This window comes from Platalea leucorodia, assembly GCF_965183815.1.
Source record: "Platalea leucorodia genome assembly, chromosome: 2".
In the NCBI taxonomy this organism is placed as follows: Eukaryota; Metazoa; Chordata; class Aves; order Pelecaniformes; family Threskiornithidae; genus Platalea; species Platalea leucorodia.
The window spans coordinates 70,211,253-70,231,436 of record NC_138824.1 but is presented as its reverse complement, the minus strand read 5'-3'; the positions used below and the strand labels follow the sequence as shown (position 1 = coordinate 70,231,436).

General features: G+C 42.7%; 1 protein-coding gene across 5 annotated transcripts in view; it reads left to right on the top strand.

Moving 5' to 3' along the window:
- Window positions 1–20,184, top strand: part of MAP4K4 (mitogen-activated protein kinase kinase kinase kinase 4) — a 163,154-nt gene that overhangs the window by 102,072 nt on the left and 40,898 nt on the right. For all 5 annotated transcript variants that reach the window (XM_082304038.1, XM_082304036.1, XM_082304037.1 and 2 more), the window contains exons 4-12: window positions 2,992–3,117; window positions 3,922–4,032; window positions 6,890–6,980; window positions 8,519–8,649; window positions 10,937–10,991; window positions 13,405–13,483; window positions 15,467–15,642; window positions 16,333–16,405; window positions 16,869–17,079. In XM_082304038.1, the coding sequence (XP_082160164.1) occupies window positions 2,992–3,117; window positions 3,922–4,032; window positions 6,890–6,980; window positions 8,519–8,649; window positions 10,937–10,991; window positions 13,405–13,483; window positions 15,467–15,642; window positions 16,333–16,405; window positions 16,869–17,079 (1,053 nt within the window). The remainder of the gene's footprint in view (window positions 1–2,991; window positions 3,118–3,921; window positions 4,033–6,889; window positions 6,981–8,518; window positions 8,650–10,936; window positions 10,992–13,404; window positions 13,484–15,466; window positions 15,643–16,332; window positions 16,406–16,868; window positions 17,080–20,184) is intronic.

Below are 20,184 nucleotides of genomic sequence, written 5' to 3'. Positions count from 1 at the left end.
GGTGAGGGACCTTCCATCCCTGAGGCCAGCTCACATGTCCAAATCCCGGCTCACATGTCCAAATCCCAGGACGGCCACTGAAACACCTCCCTCTGCACAGGAGGATCCCTGCCCTCCCTGCAGTGCATCTGTCCGTAAGGGACCTGTGCGGAAACGGTCTTATCCGGTGAGATTTTTGGGTGGGATTCATCTCGCCCTGATGAGAGACATCTGCAAGATTGGTGTCTGGATCTTGGCTAATGACCTTATCCTCCTTTTGTAGTTAGTGGGGAGAAGTAAACACCGGTAGGGCACGCATTGTTTGGCCTCTTTCAGATGTCCACATTGGGATGAAATCAATTGTACCCTGGAAAAAAAACATTCCTGAATCTGGAACAGAACAATTTTGGTCTGGCCACATTTTTTTTTTAAATTTCTTTTTTTTTTTTAATCTTACACCGGTTGCTGTACCACAGTGGTACTGCAGCCTTCTCCGTGCTGATTAATCCTCATGATAGTTCCTGTCGCCACAAAGTCTTCAGGACTCGGTGCCAGGGAGTTATCGATCCACACTAAGTAAGTGGAGACCTCCAAAGCCTGGCAAGAATTACTGAAGCCATTTATTTTTGTAGGCTGGAACTTGGACTGGCTTGAGCTGTAGGTGAGACGCTATTTGTGTTGTGGACAAATGCTCAATGACAGCTGAAATAGGAGTTTGGGACCATTATTAGCCTTAGTTAAGGGAGATGCTTGGGGTTGCTGCAGGCCCTTGAGCAGGTGCTTTGACACAGCCACAGGAAAATCTGAAAGAGCAGTAACTGCCTGCAGCCTGCTGGGTCTGGGTGCGCCTTTTTGTTGTTGTTGTTTGTTCTTTGGGGGGTTTTTTTGGGGGTGGGTTTTTTCTTATTTTGTTTTTCAGAAATAGATCCTGTCTAAGCACTGTCATTTTGGCTGTTGTTACGATACATAAACATGAACAACCTTTAGGACATCCTGCCCATTGTATTGTAAAAGCTATTGAGTTCATGTGCTGAGGATAGGAAATAATTCTTACATAAAAAGTCAGTACAAAATAGCAGATTAATCCAATTATACATATTAACCTATCAGCGATTAAGTCCCAAACCATTAAGTTTAACAAAGCTCCTATTACAGTTTCTTTGTCTAAATTCAAAGTTCAGAGTGGTAGTTTCTACTATAAGTATGTGTTCTTGTGGTTGTTTTGGGTGGGGGTTTTTTGGTGTTTTTGTTGGGTTTTTTTGTTTGTTTGTTTGGTGGTTTTTTTGTTTTTTGCATATGGTCTAAATAAATAAAAAAATCACACAACAGCAAGGACAACAGAAGCAGCTGAGGAAGCACCGAGTTAGCTTTTGGCTCAAAAAGCTGCTGTGATAACGCTTTCTCCCAGGGCTACTGTTCACTGAGAACTTTGTTTTACAAGATTATTTTACTATTTTCTTCAGTGTTCCAGAAATACACAGTATTTTACTTTAAAGATGCGTCATGAGAAGATTTCAGAATATTTTATCCCTGGTGCATTTTGGGAATTCTCTCACAATAATTTACGAGGAAGCACTGCATCTCACTGTTAGTGTAATTGAAATAATTGTTTGCTTTGTAGCATAGGGTGGTTTCTTTTGCTAAAGCCATGCGTATCAGTGTGTATAAATAGTTAACGCGTACTTAGTGTTAACATCTGCATAGGTCATGAATAGAATATTTGATTGCTAGCGTGGTACAAATTGCAAGGAAGTTTAAGGCCTAAAATTTTCTCGTGTAATCAGCTTTGACATTACAAGATAATCAAAATACGTGCTACCGTTTCCATCAGCCAGCCACCCTAGGGAACAGAGGTTTCAGTTTCTTCCTGGAATCAATTTAAGGCAGACATTTTCCCCCTGGATATCTAAGGCCAGAAGCTTGTGGAGCGAATAAAGATTGTGCCTAAAGGGGTAAACCAGCTGCCTTTTCATTTGTTGCCTTGAGAGGTGCTAGATGAAGGCTCCCACTGTCTAGGTGTGGTAAGGGAGCGCTGCGGGTGGGATGGTGTCTGCTCCTTCTTCGGTATCTGCTGGCTGCCTGCTCAGACATCGCCTCAAAGCGTGCGCGGATCCTTCCATGCAACGCATCCTCCTGTCGCTTCACAAATGGATTGTGGGTGTTTTTAAGGAGCGGTTGCGTAGTGTTACCCATTTCAGCTCTTGGAAGGGATGACCTCCCTTCACCTGAGCTGCTCTCTGCTTGGCACCTCGCTGAGGCGGGGGGGAGCCGGGGGAAATCCTTCCTCTGCCTTTGTGTCCCAGCATCCTGTTTACCGCCCGGGCTCCCAGCCCTCTCTTCCTGATGCACTTGCTCTTCCTGCACGGAGGCAGATGGAGGAGGAGGAGGAAACTTGTGCACGAGGCGAACGCCTTGTCCGTGCAGGGAGGGGAATTCCTGATCTCCACCTCTGCTTTCCTGCACCAGCCCCGTGCTGGCATCGAGGGGGGACCCTGTGGTCCCCACCGTGGGGGGACCCACCTCGGAAGGCCCGCTTTGGCAGCTGGCTGCGCTGAGCCCCTGTCTGGCATTTAAATAGAACTGGTTGCAATTTTCAAAATTAAAGGAAAGAAAATGAGGAAGATGGAAATAATGCTCCTCTATTGTAAATTCACAGATTTTTCCAGTTCTCTGGGTTACGTAGAATAAAAGCCTGCTAGCTGTGTATTTGCTTAAGGTATTACAACCATAGGGTTTTTAAACAGATCCTGTCCTGCTTCATCATTGGACCAAGTCCATTGCATCCTTCATTGGCTTTTTTTGCACTACTGAAAACTTGGGAAAGTAAAGGTCTCTTTTAGACCATCTCAATAAACAGGATTTTGATGGCATGAATATAAGACATTTTTACTGAGCATGATGCTGGTATAAATTGAACTTTTTAAAAATCTACTTGTGTGAAAGAGAAGAGGAAATAAATAATGCACATGGTCTATCAAACATATGGTTTTTTCGTTTTTTTTTTTTCCAAAGGACGAAGAAGAAGAAATCAAACTGGAGATAAATATGCTAAAGAAATATTCTCATCATAGAAATATTGCAACTTACTATGGTGCTTTCATTAAGAAAAGTCCTCCAGGACATGACGACCAACTGTGGGTAAGCAGATATTTCTCAAGCATGTTCATAAATCTTTCCATTTTGAATATAGTTTGAGAATGACAGAAATATCACATTATGGAAAGACAAACTAATAGAATTTGGTGCTTGCCTGAACAGATAGATAAGTGAATCACATGGGCTAATCATGCATCCTTAAGAGGATGGCTGAACCAAGATTTGCTATTAGCAATGGATTTGCTCTTTAAGTAACTTTTTCCCCCCATTTCCCAGATGGATAGTGTAACATGTTTCGTGGGAGCAAAGCAGATGAGCTGAGCAGTAAGAATGTGTGGCTTTAAAAAGAAAGCTGCACTTGAGATTTGTACCCATTACATTTCTCATCCCACCTCATCTACACCCTCTAGAGGATTGAAGTTTGGGTTTGAAATGGCAGGGTACAGACATCAGTGTATGTTCTTCCATAAATAAATGGGAGGTAAAGAATAAGATGTGTTGCAATGGTGTATCAGTTTGATTCTTTCAGCATTGGATGTGCTCTTACTGCTGTTGCTGCTAATGCATTTTGCATAGCTGAGCAAATCCAGATTCCCGGCATTAAATTACAGTGATTAAATCAGTCCTTGAAAATGTGGTAACTAATGTGAGACATATTCCATATATGTCTGACACACATTGGAGACATTTGGTTTGAATCCATTTTCCAGGCAGAGATGTAAAATAAATGATATTCTCTGCTTCACGAGGGTTTCCCAAATCAATGCTGCAACCTGATTATTTTGCTCCACTAGACAGCTGGGAACTGTGTTTAATGTTGGTTGTATGCTGATACTTGTTTTGCAGCTTGTTATGGAGTTTTGTGGAGCAGGCTCTATCACAGACCTTGTGAAGAACACGAAAGGGAATACTCTGAAAGAAGACTGGATAGCATATATCTCCAGAGAGATTCTCCGGGTAAGGAAAATTGTCTGCTGCACTTGAAAACACAGAAACAGTCTTACAGAGATGTAGCCTAGCTTGAGGTTCTGCAAGAAGCTGTTTCTGATCAATCCCATTAGCCATGTCATCGCTTGGAGAGTGCGTAGGAGCAGATAGATGTCTGCTCCACATCATTTAACTGCAGAAAAAAGCAGTTTTTAGTCATGAGAAGCCAGCGGAAGAACCAGTGACCTTACCTATTGTAGAAGCTGTGAAACAGTGTCCGTAAGACACCGTTTTTGAGAAGCCTGAGGTTGTAACAGCGTCCTACCACAATAGGGTGCGGAATGGGCTTTTCCAAATGTGCTTGCAGCCGTCTTTCTCTGCTCCTAATCAAGTCTGTGGAGGAAGGGAGTTGTTGGCTCAGGCCAGCAGTCAGGACTTCTGTGCTGCGATGTGCTCGCATATTGTATATTCCTGCAGTCTATCTAGAGCAAGGAGCTACGTCGTATGTGGCTGTGCGCTGTAGAGTGCTGGCAGACGGTGCTGCAAAAGTTTCTTAGGAAGAGGGATGCTGCTTACCAGTTTTTCTAAAACTGAAGCTTTAACTAATTACTCTTCATATTTAATTTCCAGTTGGTACAGTTTAAGTGCTTTTTGAATTGGCATTTGTTTGCTGCGTTAAGTAAATCTGGTATGGTTTTCCTCGTGCTTCTTTGTAAAACAAATTGCCTCCTACCCATACCACTACACAGTATGTTTGTTCAATTGCCTCATCAGAAATGAAGTTCTGAAGAGCTTTATGTTAAAGGAAACCACCACTGGCTCTTGCATAAATCAGTGCTGCTGTTGTCTGTGTTACACATTTGCTCTGCCTTGGTGATTTTTAAGATGGGGAGGGAGGGAGACATGTGATTCTGGTCTCTCGCTCTAATTCCAAATGCTAGGAGAGAATCTGGCTGCTGGCATTTAGGCTGGCACATTTTAAGTTGTTTACAAGGGAGAAGAAAAGTTGAATACCTGCTGATGGTTGTATTTCAAATCAAATGAATAGCATGCTTTAATATGAGGAAGGCTAACTTCTGCAGGACTGATCTTATGCTTGATTTGAGAACTGTGTGACCTTGGAGGTATTGCATGCTATGTTGCATTCATCCTAGGTTCTCCTTAGGTAAAGCAGTCACGCTTGCTGAGAAGAGGAAGAAAATGATTTACCTCAGAAAGGAGTTAGGCGAAAGCTATTTTCTCATTCCTGTGAGAGATTTGCAAAAGGAGCCTTAATTGCTTGCTAGCAGGAACTGGAATATCTGGAAAAAGGGAATGCTAAACTCACATTGCTATGAGACATTGCGAAACCTGATTTGACACCGAGCTTGTCAGAGACGGAGGAGAGAGGTTGTGTCGCAGAAAGTTAGAATGAGCTAAAGTGCCAAAGATGGGTGCAGGTGGAGGCGCAGGCGAGGGTCGACCCAGTGGATCCCTCTGTGGTTGGAGGGGCCTGGGGACTGCAGGAGAATGGAGACGTGCCCCTCCCTCTCTGCCCAGCCCTTCGCAAACCCAAATGTGTTTTTTCAGTAAGGTTAGACGGTACTCTGGAGAGAACAGACAATTATCTCTCTGGCTGGGTCAGCGTAGCAGAAGGCTTTAAAAAGTATCCTGTGTGAAGCTGTGGAAAAGGCTTCATTCCTGTGGAAAATAAGACCACACTTAGCATTAGCAGCCAGCGAAGGGTCTCGGGGACATCAGCGTTCACTTGATTCGCTTGTGACCTGTGTGGGGAGGAGCTGTGGATGGTGGGTTTTTTTTGTTATGCTCATTAACTGTTTTAAAAAAAGAAAATAGCCCAATGGTTATGTAGGCAAACTGGTAAATGATCATTTAATGAAGAACATGTGTTAGGAAATATTTCTCTACAGCAACCACTACTCTCTTAACCTCTTGCAGCTGTAAAGGTTCTATTTCTTTATTTTTCATAAAACATTAAAAGCCTATGAGGGCAACACGAACAGGCAAGACAATCCCACTGGAGACTACAATTTTCCAAGCAGAGAGCTGAGGAGAAACCAAAATACAGGCAGTTGCTAAGAGGGTTGCCTGTTGTTCTCCCAGTTACATTAGAGAGTAAAACGCAACATATGTCTTCCTCAGCCCTCCCTCCACATGGCTAACGCTTTGGGGCATGCATCCAGGTGCTGTCTCAACAAAAAGCACCGTATGCCAGGAAGTTTTGTTTCCTTTGGAAAGTATAATGCTCGTGCTTTCTTTTTTGCCTTTTTTTTTTTTCTTTTCTTTTTTTTTTTTTTTTTTTCCAGAGGAACAATTATCTGGCTTCATATTTATGGAGGCTGGAGAAGAGAGCTGCAGCTTTGCAGCAGAGCTTTTGTTTGTTGTCAGTCGTCCCTCGCCCTCAAACATAACTGCCAGTCCATCACCCTCCCTCCCCCTTCTCGGGGGTGCATATATGCATGCTGATGCTGCCGCCTTCCTCCCTCCACTCCCCTTCCCCAGACTAAATTCTGGGTGACCCTGTGTGTGTCAGATGTCAGTGATGTACACCGACGCTGATGTCATTTACAGTGTCATGGCACGGAGACTTTCTGGGAGCTGAACTTTCTTCATGTGACAGCTGAGAGGTGTTTGCACAGTGCAGATGTTGGGCTGTATTTAGGTACAGCGTGTGCATGACCTGGGGCCTGTGTCTCTCTGCTCGATTACCAAAAGTTGCGCGGGCGGTGTGCTGCTCCAAGGCTCCCATGGGTCCTGTTGCACCCAGCTGCTGAGCAAGAGCCCGAGACGCAGTGCTATGGGCTTTGGGCGTGCTGAGTATGGCTTAGCCTGTTGCTAAGTCAAGAGCCTAACTCTGAATGTCCTCTCCTTCCTCTCCTTAATGCAGGGGTTGGCACATCTTCATGCCCACCATGTGATTCACCGGGATATCAAAGGGCAAAATGTTTTGTTAACAGAGAACGCAGAAGTGAAACTCGGTAAGTAGGCGCGCACGTCCACTTCCTCATTCATTCAGCCTTTGTTTTCTGATGTTCCCAAACTGATTTTATCCTCCAAGAGCCCTGCGACATGTTCTGTAGCATGTGCACGCTGTCACTGCTCCCACGTGAATCGAGGCCCTGCACGTATTTCCTCCTGCTTTGGGAGGATGGCATGCATTTCATTAGAAGATGTTGGCTTTCGTGCCGGAGTCAGCGAGGGGACTTTTTTTTGCCCCCCACCGAGCAGCGCGTGACTTGAGTTGGTTCTGATTCCCTTTATTCTGGACTCAGGAAGTGACGGGAGTCACTCTTTTATTTGGCTTTAATTAAAATAGCACCTGCTGTGCAGATTCTGGACGCAAAACTACGATCTGGACGGCACACTCGAGGGAGCTGTGGCATCAAGTTCAAAATGCAGTTCCAGCTCTGGCACGCCTGCTGAAAACCATGCTCATCCCTGGCCTCTTCTGTCCCTTCCAAGTGGACAAACTCTTTTTTTCCCTTCCCTCTAATCTGTCTCTTCCAGTTATTGCACACTTTAACCTTCTGTGTTTGTATCACGCTACATTCACCACCTTTTTTTGGTTAAATATAGAGCCATGCTGAAGGCCTCCCACCCAGCCCACATCCCTTCTGTTTTGCATTACACCTTCCTGCAGCACGAGGCATGGGAAGATGTCCCGGCTGCTGGAGGAGGAAGCTCTCGAGAGAGCTTTCCTCCTTTTGGTCAGAAGTGGAGCACGGTAGCTCCCAAACCGTTGCTCCCACCAAGCTCATCTACACCAGTTCGTCAGCATCACTCAGATGATGGATGCAGTGAAGCTGACAGAGCCCTCCTAGAGCAGTTGCAGTTACTGGTATAGAAAGGCATATGTCACTGTTGTTGTGAGCGGGAGAACTGAAGGGAGGACAACACCCTTGTAATGCAATTGCCCTGTAATGAGATAGGCATCTCTTTTGCAACCTGTGTGCGTATGTGCTCAAAGTTGGCCCATCTTGAATAATCCTCATCTTTTGCTCTGATGGACGCATCTGCTCTGTGCATTAGAGCAGAGAGCAATTTGCTGAGCAACAGATTATTTTTGCTGTCTGATTTTAGAGCAGCAAAGGTGGACAGCTGAAAAGGAGACAGGTTTGTGCATGTGGTTTTCCCATAGAATAAGAGGTACCTTTGGGAAGCAGCTCCCTCTCTATAAGCAAGGGTGCTTGGCTTCACCATTTGGGAAGGATATAGCCCTTCCTCAGCCTCCCAGGCAGTATTTTTGCAGGTGTACGCTCCCTTCTGTGCAGGCAGGCTGGTGAGAGGTGCAGGAGAGGTGGTTTTATGCTGCCGTGTCTCTTGATGCTTGTGGCCCAAGCTCGTTGCATGTGAACCGCAAGGGCCCGGCTGCCTCAGTATTAATCATCATATTTCTCCTCAGCATGGTCCTCCCACGTGGAACATCCACAGGGTTTTATTTCCAAATCACCTTAAAGAAGTAATCACTGCATTATTGTTCCCCTCTTATTTTATTTTACTCTTTTCCCACCCGCAGTGGATTTCGGTGTGAGCGCTCAGCTGGACAGGACAGTTGGCAGGAGAAACACTTTTATTGGAACTCCATACTGGATGGCTCCAGAAGTTATTGCCTGTGATGAAAATCCAGATGCTACGTATGATTACAGAGTAAGAGAGTCCTGTTCACAGAAAAAAAACACCCCAACATACAAAAACCCTTACACTTGCAGTATGAATGTCCATGAACGATGGCAGTTTTTGAGACTTCTTATGCTTTGTAGGAGTAACATTATTTTGTGTAGGTACATTCTTATTACAGGAGTACAAGGTGTGGGTCACTGCCAAATTGTGACCTTAAACAGTTGCTGTTACTTGTATTATCATAGCTTCGAGACGTAAGAAGTAGGACTTCAGTGTGCTGTCGGTGCTCAGAGAAGGCAAAAAAGAGTTTAACTGGAAACGCTCGTGTTCTCAATTTGTATAATGATTGTACTTTAAATTGTGTTAGACTATGTCCCAGTTATTGGAGTAACCCAGAACAATGCATTTTAGGTGTTGCCTTAAATAGAACCACTGTCTGGAGAGCCAGTGAAGTACAGAAGGAGCTCTTTAAACCATGCCTATTCCCGATTTCAAGATACATATACTTGTTGATAAAAATTTACCGAACACAACATTTCTCAAAAAAAATAATTTTTTACATAGTTTGCTGTAAACCAAAGATTTAATTACTGCAAAACCATAATTGGCTTCATGGGCACTACCCTTAAGAATATTATGTATGTGTATTTAAATTTCTCTAGTGAAAGAATCCTGTAATCTTAAAAGTTGTTCTCAGCTTGCTTTAATGAAAGCACAAGGAAAGAAAAAATGTGAAAATGTGCTTTTTAAAAAATCTTCCCTTATACTAATGCAGTTGTTCCAACTTTTAACCAAGAAGGGCAACAAAGATATCAGAAAACCTGTGATTAAGGCCTTACAATGAATTTTAGAGCCGAATATCAATTATATCAATTTGCTGAGATTGATAGTGGTGTTAGCTACCAGTATGTTTGTGTATGTCTAAATCTATTTAAAAAACCCAGATTATTTGAATTGATGTTTTTGTACCTTTTGACTAAGATTGATCAGATTGATCCTATTTCTCGTGATTTAATTGCTTTTTACATCCATCAGCTCATTGTACTAAAGGTAATGCTTTATATCTTTGCAGATGGAGTTATTAGGAAGGAAGGGTGGCTATTAAGTGATCTAATAAAGGACAAAAATTCTCTGCAGTCTTTGTTAATGCAGTAGTGATGTGAAAAATAACTCTTTCTGCCTCCGAAGACACCTGTTTATGGTTCCTGGTGGAGGCCGTAGGGCTCTCTCCCCCAGAAAATTCATGGTTGAAAGATTTTGTAAGATCGTGAGGTTGTGCAGTTTAGCTTAAATGGCTGGATTGGACCAAGAGAAAAGATTGCTTTGCTGGGTCTGAAAACGTAATCATTAGAAAGGCTTCTCTGCTTGTAATACAAGAAGAGCTTATTTGCTCATTAGTTTTGACTAATTTTTTTTAAAAAGTCGTTATTGTGACCAGAAACGAAGGCTGCTTTGCTCAAGAACAGCTCTCTTTCAGCAGCCTCCTCCAGTGTTTTGCCCCTTAAGCTGCGGCAGTCTCTGGAATTGGTTCCTCGCTAGGACGCTTCCAGCTCTTGCCTGTGTGTGACCCTCCTGGCTCTCGCCCAGGCTCTCCCTAGTCAGGGGCGCTGGCCAGAGGTGGTACCTTGAGCGGCTCCCACTGAAGGACTCTTGCTCCGTAAAGTTTCAAGCAAAGCTAAGATGGTAGGGAAGGAACGTTTGCTTTTGCTCCAAGCAATGTATGCAGCAGAGGCTTCTTGCAAGTTTAGCAGTGATGGCTATTTCCCTAGATAAAACTGTTATTTGATTATTAGGACTAGAAAAAAGTTCAGGACTGGGTATATTCCACTAATCTGTATTTGTTTATTTATTGTCTGGTTTAGACACTGAAAAAGACCTGCCAGGTTTGGGTTTTTTTACCCTGCAGTCATATCTCCATCTCTTGTTTGGGGGAATGGGTACAGCATTTTCTGAATCTACTCTAGGGAAATGTTAGGTCCTTTGTAAACAAGGATTGAAATTTGTTGTTTCATAGACTTAGCTTTGAGGCCAATGTATTTTTCATTGTCCTAATGTGAATATGTTTTTATGTGTTATTAGAAAGGGTTGTTTGCATACTCTGTATGAATACGTTCGTGCATTTATGTATATATATGTATTATATGACAAGTAGGATTTTATGATACTGTTACCAAAAAAAAAGTAGCTTATATTATTTAAATAGCCTTGGTATTTGGTTTCAGTCTCACCTACAGGGCCTCTGTAAATAGTACTGTCTTACTGTCTGAATGGGTAAATCCACCTACTAACATATGGTCTCTCTCTTTTTATGCAGAGTGACCTTTGGTCATGCGGCATTACAGCCATAGAGATGGCAGAAGGAGCTCCCCGTAAGTGATACGTGTGCTTCTCCAGTGGGCTGATTAAGACTGAAACATATACTTGGGAGATGCTGGTTGTAATCTAAGCCTAGTTTTGAGGTTTCTGAAAGTATCCTCATGTTATTTCTGTTCTCTTTGGTTTTGCCTGCCCTATAAATATAAAATCCCATAAATAGCAATGCTTTTGATAAAGATAGGATTGTGTTTAAGCACTACAGTGCAGACTGCAGTAATTTAATTTCTATAGCAGGAATATTTGGAAGCTAATCGAGCAGCAGACTTCCTTCCTATGGGTAGTATATTGTGTTTTGGAGTTGTGTCCCAATTTGTGTATGGCCTGGCCTGGGATGCTGAAACCTCAGCCGGGGAGAGGTGCAGTGGGGCCTCGAGAAATCTGACCTTGATGAAAAAAGCGTCTGTAGCAATTATTTCTGTGTCGGCTTTCCGTCAGTCTGGGTAATGCTAGCATTGCTTCTCCTTTTGTTTCCCCTCGTTGGTGGGCGGTGTTGATCTTCCTTAGCAGTGGCATGACTTAAACTGTAAATCCGTTTTCAACTCAGAATATTGAACTTAATGCTCCCTGCTTGAGAGTGCTCATCAGTTGATATGGGTATTTTTGAGACAGAAACCTGGAAACCAAAAATGCACAACTTTTTTTATATCTTATTTTCCCCTCACATATTTATTCTTTTTGAAATCGAGGCAAACAGCATATATGTGCGAGGAAGACAGGATTTAAAAAGAAAAGAAGTTAGGCATGATGTTTTGGCTTTCAATGGTAATTTTTGTGAAAATCCTTACTGAACTAGCAAATATGCTTACCCCCAACCCCAACTGGAGCTCTGTATTTAAAAAATAACAGCCTAAGGTACCTAAGAGCGAGTTAATTTTTTTTTACACATAAACAACCACCACACCACAGCCCAGCTTGGAAGTTCTGTCTTTGAAATAATCATGTTGAAATGAAGTATTGATATTTTCCTAGCTAAAAAATGGTCATTTCATAATAGCCGCTGCCTGATTTTTTTTGTTGTTGTTGTTAATGTAAAATTTATAAGTCGAAGAACAACGCTCTTGTTTTGATTCATGTTTTAGGAGGTCTTATGGTTTGGTTTTGGTTTTTTTTTTTCTTCCTAATTGCACATTTGCATGAATGCCTGTGTGAGAGCTGCTCCCAGGACACCTCAGCCAGCGCTGTATTAACAGCGTTTGAGCTACCACTTGACCTCCTTTTTGCTGTACCTTTTTGTTCAGTGCATTGGGTTGCCTGGGTGGCTCTCAATTAAAAGCTGTGTCTGTGGGTTTTGTAAGCCTGGAATTAGACAATATTTTTTCATTTCCAAACCGAAGCAGAGCTTAGCCCCTCTTTTTGTAAAAGCACAAGAGGGGTATTTGAGCAGTAAGCAAAGATCCAGTGTAAATGCGGAACAGCTCTTCCCTTGCTGCGTCCCCTGGCATGTGGGCTCTGCCTTCTCCTTCAGCGATGGCAGAAGGGTCCATCTCTAAACTTGGTGGTCTGATGGGATCCACAGGCATCCAAGGGGCTTCTCTGCTGAGGTTGTGGCCCCTTATTTCTGCATCCAGAGTCCTCTTCACATCAGTCTGTTTCTTCTGAATTTCTGCTGTGTGGAAAATGTTAACTCTTCCTGCAGCGATCATTCAGGCTGAGACTGATGGTGCAAGATGTCAGCCACAGGAAGATGGTAAAAACAGAGAATTTGCTTCTAGCATCCTTTCTTGGGCAGCCTCCCTCCCAGCTCTGATTTCCCTCTGTTGGCTTTGCCGTGGTGCTTTTGCTCTGGAGCAGGAGGAAAATCTGTCCTTAATGGACTCCCACTAAGTGTTCGCCAAAACCAAGGGTACTTCTTTTGACAAAAGTCGTACGTTTGCATTTTGGTTCCGCAGGGAATCCTTTTTTCGATACAGACCCTCTCATGCTTCAAAAACATCAGGCCTTGGCATAGAGAAAAGCTCCAAGTTGGGAGGAAAAAAAAAGAAGCATCTTACTTTAATTGCCTGCATAGTGGGAGAGGAGGGCAGGTGGAGTGAAGTTTGTTTGAAACAGTAACTGTGTCGTTCTTCCCTTCTGCCATCATCTTCTCCCAATATTTTATTGACTGGAACTTAAGTTAGATGACATGGGGCTGGAGCAGGGCTGCGCACAGATGTTCCCATCGTGGTTGAGTCTGAAGGTTAATGAATGCCTTGATCTCTTTCTCTTTTTGGGGCCACCCTTGGCACATTGAGCTGTGGAATTGTTGTCATTTCAGGCTAATTCCATTTAGTTGTTTTGCTGTCTGCATCTGCTGCATGTGCGGTCGGGATGGTGGGAATGGTTGGGGAAGCGAAGCGGCGATATTGGCAGAGAGCAACTAAGCCAACACATGTATGTTCCTGTTCGGTTTTGTTTTCTTTCCTTCAGCGCTTTGTGACATGCATCCCATGAGGGCACTCTTTCTGATACCCAGGAACCCTCCCCCACGGTTAAAATCCAAGAAATGGTATGTATTTGTTGTATCTTGTTTGTAGCCCTTTTTGTAGCATGATGTTTTCTTGTGTCTCATCACATCCTGTTTTGTTACTGCTTCCACAGAACTGTAAAGCAATTTAAGTTAGCAAAACTCACTCTGTTGTTATCTTCTGTGCCACTGAATCAAAGCACGAAATAAAAAGTGTGCGTTGTTTATTTAGTTCTCTTTGTCCCAGAGAAGTTTTATCTCGAATTGTGTGAAAATAAAAAACAAGCTTTTTTTCTTATAAAGCAGCATCTGTATTAAGGTGACAAATGGATCCATATTTTAAAAAATAAACTCCCGCAGCACTCTTAATATGCAGTATGTTTTCTCAGATGTATCGTAACACAGAAACAGAACAGTACTATAGTGTTCTAGTTGCTAAGTTGAAAGGAGCTATTAAAACTAATGAAGGCTTTTACTATAATTATTGTAAACGATTGGAATTGAGTGTGCACTTCTTGCCAGCTGAGAAGAATCCATTAGTATTGGAGGATTTCCTCTCAGTTACTGGTTACAACTGGCACATATGAAGCAAAAATACTCCCTAGAAAGAGGTTTCATATAGATTGAATGTGATCAAAGGATGCTGTGATCCTGTCAAAATAATGAAGTGATTTGACTGCCTATTCAATATCAATGTAATATAAGCTTGGCTTGCTTGTTGGGTTTGGTCTTTGCCTGGATTGACTTATTTATGCACTTGTACTGTCAAGGCATCCCTCTCCCTCTCTAATACTTGCTTTCTGCACGTTAAAGGAATAGAGATGCATATACAGTATTTGCATAGGCCTTTCATTGACCTTTTTATTTAGAATAGTAACACTTAAGGCGTGAGGAATAAAAAAAACCCCCAAAACCAGCGAAGTTACCTTGAATTCAGCCTCTTAGATTACAGTAGGAAAGTGAAGTGATGGATGGAAACCGTTGTCGTTTTTACGCCTAACCGCGTAGTGGAGGTGTTTGCCACCCAAGCACGGGGGCAGGTTGAGAGCACCTAGCAACCAAAGAGTGGCGCTGGCCAAAGCCAGAGCTGCTGTGACTCAGCTGTTTTGATAGCGTGCTCAGTGGCAGGTTATGAGAAAATAGGCCAAATGATGAAAAATCCAGTTTTGAATATTTCCATTATTGGCATTTTGCAAGGCGGCTTGTTCGGTGACCTCTCTCTGGAGAGGTCCTCTTTCAAGTGTTCAAATGAAGTGCAAATTTAGGAAGGTGGTGCTCCAGCTTAGCTAACTCCCGTAGCCTGTCACTTCATGCGGTGTGCAGGAGGAGCTCAGTTCAGTTCATGCCCTTAAATTGCATCAGTGAGAATTTGACCCCAAGTGCCTGTGTTGAACATACAGCACTGTTCGACACCTGCCCGTTGTTCTATGAGGATTTTGTGTGTGGCTCTTCAGGTAAAAAAGAAAATAATGTTAAATTCTCCCAGACCTATTTCAGGGAGCCCAGGTGCATACAGAAGCAGTGCGGTGCTGCTTCTGTTGGGAACGTTGGCTGCAGTTCTTGCAGCTTTTGGTACGGCTGTTCTGAAGCAGACGTGCCCTTAGATAGCACGGGCAGGTGGAGACACACCAGAGCTGCCCTGCCTGTGCTCCAAGCAAGCTGGATGCTACCCAGCTCTGGTCCAGAAGTAGCAGAGCTGGGTTTGCATGATTTGCCTTCCTGCCTTTCAGAGCAATTATGCCTGTGAAAGAGGGCACATTACTGTGAGGTTGTGCCTAAGCACTGCAGGTATGTTGGTATTGTCCTGTGTCCATCCAGCCCTGTGTCCATCCAGCCCAGTGCTCAGCAGGAGCACGCTCAGCTCTGTTTAGGAGGCACATTTGCAGACAGCACCTGTGCCATCCTCTGGGATGTGATGCTTTTTGAGGAAAGGAATTAGACTTTGAGGAAGAACAGAAAAAATGTTTGAGCTAAGTTTTACCTGTGATCTTGTTCTGTTTTGTTTTCCCCTCTCTGCTTTCTCAGGTCAAAAAAGTTTTTCAGCTTTATAGAAGGTTGTCTAGTGAAGAATTACATGCAGCGACCTTCTACAGAACAACTCTTGAAACATCCCTTTATACGTGACCAACCAAATGAAAGGCAAGTCCGAATCCAGCTTAAGGACCATATAGACAGGACCAGGAAGAAGAGAGGAGAGAAAGGTATGCAGCTTCTAAAAATCAAGTATTGCAGCTTGTTAAAAATACATATTTTTGTCCTGCTTTGCATTCTAAATCCCCACCCCTAGAAAAGCTCCAAACAACTGAAACCCTTGAAAGTTTCTTTTTTAATTCATGTTTTGACTATCAGTAGGCTTCTAGTTTTTTTTTCTGTCCTCTACAGTGAAAGTATCGGTTTCAAGTGTCTTATTTCCAGATAAGTTAAATTTACTCGTTTCTGGGCCACTGCCTCTTCCATACAAGCGTTAAACAGTATTTTGGAGGATATTGGCATATATATGCCTTTCCCTTTTTTGGTCTGTGGTAGGTTCATTCCTGGAATGGTGCCATAAATCAGGCTCGCAGGAAATAACCCATCACAAGAGCTATGAAGCAAATGTCTTGAGCAGCCTGTTCTCTTTATTCAGGTGGTGCTGAGGTTCTCCAGGTGTCTTATCTTACATATAAAACCTGGTGTCATTCGGGAAATTTGCTGAAAGTCTGCTGCAAAGCACTGTGCTGCTTTGCAAGTGTGGGAAGATGGGCTTGTATATGTAGAATGAGTTCTAGGGTCTGTGATAGATCTTCTCACTGAAGAGGATAGGAACCGGTTCAGTAAGGCGCTACTGCAACTCCCCGCTGTCCTAAAATTAAAGATAAGCACTATCTAGGCCTTTGTTTCTTTCCCATTAGATGAAACAGAGTACGAATATAGTGGAAGTGAGGAAGAAGAGGAGGAAGTGCCTGAACAAGAAGGAGAGCCAAGGTAATAATTGCTTTTGGGAGGGCTTTGGGTAGTCCATGCCAAGTAAGTCTAAAGGTCTATAAATCAGGAGCATGCTAAATTTCTGTCTCTTATTAAGTTCACGCACAAGCCACACAAACCACCCAAAGGGTTTCAGTACCTATTCTCTGACTGCTAAAGGTTTTAGAGTTCCCTCTCATGCGGCTTAGAGCCAGAAAGCTCTGGATGGAGGGAGATTTATGGCAAATATGATTGGTCAGGGGCTTCACAATGTCAGACCTGGCCCTTATTTTGCTTGGCCTCATTTCACGCCTTGCACTGAGAGCATGTATTTGACATGCATCCAGTGTCTTTGCTCTGAAAGAAACAAGATTAAAATTTAACATTATACTATATTTTATTAATGTTCCCCTGCTTTGGAAAAGGTATTTAATGGCCCATCAGGCTTTATGGTACGGGAGGCTTTAACTTCCTCTTGTTGCAGTTCCATTGTCAATGTGCCTGGAGAATCAACCCTCCGACGTGATTTCCTGAGACTACAGCAGGAAAACAAGGAACGGTCCGAGGCCCTTCGGAGACAGCAGCTGCTGCAGGAGCAGCAGCTCCGCGAGCAGGAGGAGTACAAGAGGCAGCTGCTGGCAGAGAGGCAGAAGCGCATCGAGCAGCAGAAGGAGCAAAGGAGGCGGCTAGAAGAGGTAGAGACAGGAGGCTGGAGCTCGGGGGACAAAAAAGCCCCTCTTCTGTGTCTGTTTCCCATTCCCATATCCATTTAAAAAGAGTTCCCTGTAGCCCCAGCACATCTCAGGAAAGAAAACAACATTTGCAAGTCCACTGGCAAATGTAGACCAAAGCACTTAAATCCATGTCTGGCTACTTGAATATGAGCTGTCTTCCAAAGCATTTGAATATCCAGCGGCTCCTACGGAGGCAACAGGAGCCAAAGCTGGGTTGTTTGAAGGTATATGGGAGGAGGCTGTGTCTTGGTCTCTGTTCCAAAGAAGAGGCAACATGTCTAGACTTTAGGTAGCTGTAGAGAAGGGGAGACATTAATTATTCCCAGATGGATTTTTTCCTCAAGATTACTTTTTTTGGGGCCATGACATGCTTCAAATTTCCCTTTAAAGCTTTCTCAAACATCTGTGTTTGGCACTCATTCATGGTAGGTAGAAGCCCATTTTTTTAATGTATTACTCTCTCATGCATAGTAGCATGATGACTAAAAGCCTCCTAGATTTATAAATATGATATATAAATCAGTGTTAAAATTATAATTTTGCAAAAATTACAAATATGTAAATCATACTTTTGTGATATGGGAAGTATGCAATTTGCATACACTACCTGAAGATAAAAGAAAATGAATGTACATGTACAATATTGTTCTGTCATACTTTTGACTCCTAAAATCTCGTGTGCGTTTATATATATGTAGATGGGATATGCAGTGTGAGCTTCAGAGGTAGGAGGATTTCAAAACATTTCTTCAGGCCAGAGCTGGGTATGACACAGAGCTGAAGTGAAACCAATCCTCTGGCTCCTTAGGAAGTGCAGGGTCAAATTCCAGTCATCCTTAAATGACCTCTTGCTTGAGTTGCTGTTTCAACTGTTCACTTAGCAGTGATGGAAAAACTACACCCAGTCTGGTTTTCCAAATCCTGGTAATGTTTAACGAGGGCGCAACCAGGACCAAATGTTGATTTGCATCCCGTGACGTGTTGACATAACAAATAATACAAAATTCCAAATAGCTTTCCAGGTCACATTCTGCTCCTTATCCCTCTTTTTCAACATGCAAGTGAGTTTAGTGCTGCTGTAAGGAGGGATTGGTAGCAAAGACTCAGCCATGCATGAAGCCAGGATGGAGGGACAAGGGGGAGGCATATAAACTCCATTTCTCTTCTGTTTCTTCCCCACCCTTCTGAGATTGCCAATATAAACGTCGTAGCTCTTCCAACTGTTTTTAGACTCTGGCTCTATAGCGATTTTGCGGGGGAAGCACATAATAAAAAGAGGCTAGGCAAATATGGAAATAAAATATTTTATTGATATTGTCAAAGGTGGACAAAAGTTGAGGTACTGCTAAGCCTCTAAAATTTTTCGTAGTATGGTAGTGAATGAATTCTTTTAAACGCCCCTTTAATCTCTAAGGTTCTGCAGGCAGCACTTTTTTGGTGAGGAAGGGGGTTAAGATTAAATTATCTAGGTCATTTAACTTTAGTAATCAGTGCCACCTTTAAAATCTGGAATTTCTTTTTATAATGAAGGAGATGCTGCTGCTAGTAATGGAAGCAAAGCAATACACCTCTTTGCTGCACAGGGTTGAACTTTTTGGGGGTGTTGCAGAAATCATAATTTAATGAGCAATTAAAAAGTAAAGGCAGTTACCTGAAAGTTATGTTTAATCAGTCCCGCTTTTTAAAATACAAAGCAGAACTAACAACTTCAGCAACCACAAGACGGCATGTAATGTAGGTTGATGTATTACTGAATAAGGTTACACAGTAAACCATGTAAAATTTGTAAGAGAAAAGCTTTTACCGTTTATTGAGTCTATAACCTCAGCCTAGTTCCGTTAGAAACATAAATATGAATGATGAGCTATAAAGGTTTCCTTTTGCAGGTGATGGGGCAGGCATATTGTTCTTAAAGTGAACTAAAAAAAGGGCTCACATTGAGTTTTCAAAAAAACCTATTTAGTTTGTTGGATCTTGTGTTGGAAAAATACATGATCCCAAGTGATTTTTAACAAAACAGTGAAAACAAGCTCTTTAAGATGGGGGAAGGGTGGTAGACACATATTTAGATAAACATCAGTGTTGTGACACAATTGAAGGCCAAAATATTGAAATGTTGTCACTTTGTCCTTAACTCACCCCCCGGTTTTCATGAAGCCAGTAAACAATGCAAAACTTGGTAATGGGAGTTAAGATTAGTGTCAGGCATTGAATCTCCGGGCTTCCATCAGTTTGTTGACATTTTTACCAAGCCTTACTTTCTTGTAATTTTTCCTTGTGTAGAGTAAGGTATGTGTGTTGGGGTATACCTGTTTGACATTCTTTAGGAAGAATTTTATGCAGTAGATAATCTCCCTGGACAAGTTGCTTATTCTCTCCCCCCCCCCCCCCCCCAGCTTCCTAAATGAAAATTGAGGGCTTGTTCTTACAATGCTGGCACAGAGCCTAGACAGTTTTGACTGAGACTGCAACAGGAACGGTGTTTAGGACATCTGCCAAAAACTGTAATTCTCAGCAGTATTAGGGGAAAGATTACTTTTTAAAAGGCATATAGGTGACTTCTAAAACTCGTTGTTGCAGGATCCTTATAATTTTTATATTACTTAGGAGATGGAAATGACATGTGGTCAAAGTGCAGAAAATTACCTGAAACATTTTGGGAAGGGGATTACTTGTCCTTCCCCCCAACACCCCTTTAAAAATCGTATAAAGATTAGTTGCATAAATATCAGCTATATGTCATATAAAGGTTTAGATGGTTAAAACAAGAAATCTGAGCTGTTCCAGGCTGTTCTAACATGGGTCTTATCTTTCTGTTCAGCAGCAACGTGGAGACACCAGTGCTCAGTGTGACTGGTATGGAAAGGCATTTGAATTTATACTTTGCAAAACTGAGTCTGGTTTGGGAAATTCAGAATTAGCCATGCTGGAATCCCATTCTGTGTGGACCTCCACAGTTCAGGATAACTTCATTAAATGATGTCTCTGTCCCTGGTTATGAGAACCTAAGATGGATGTTTTTGAAGTGGTAGGTTATAGCTCCATTGGCAAGTAGTACAGTCCAGT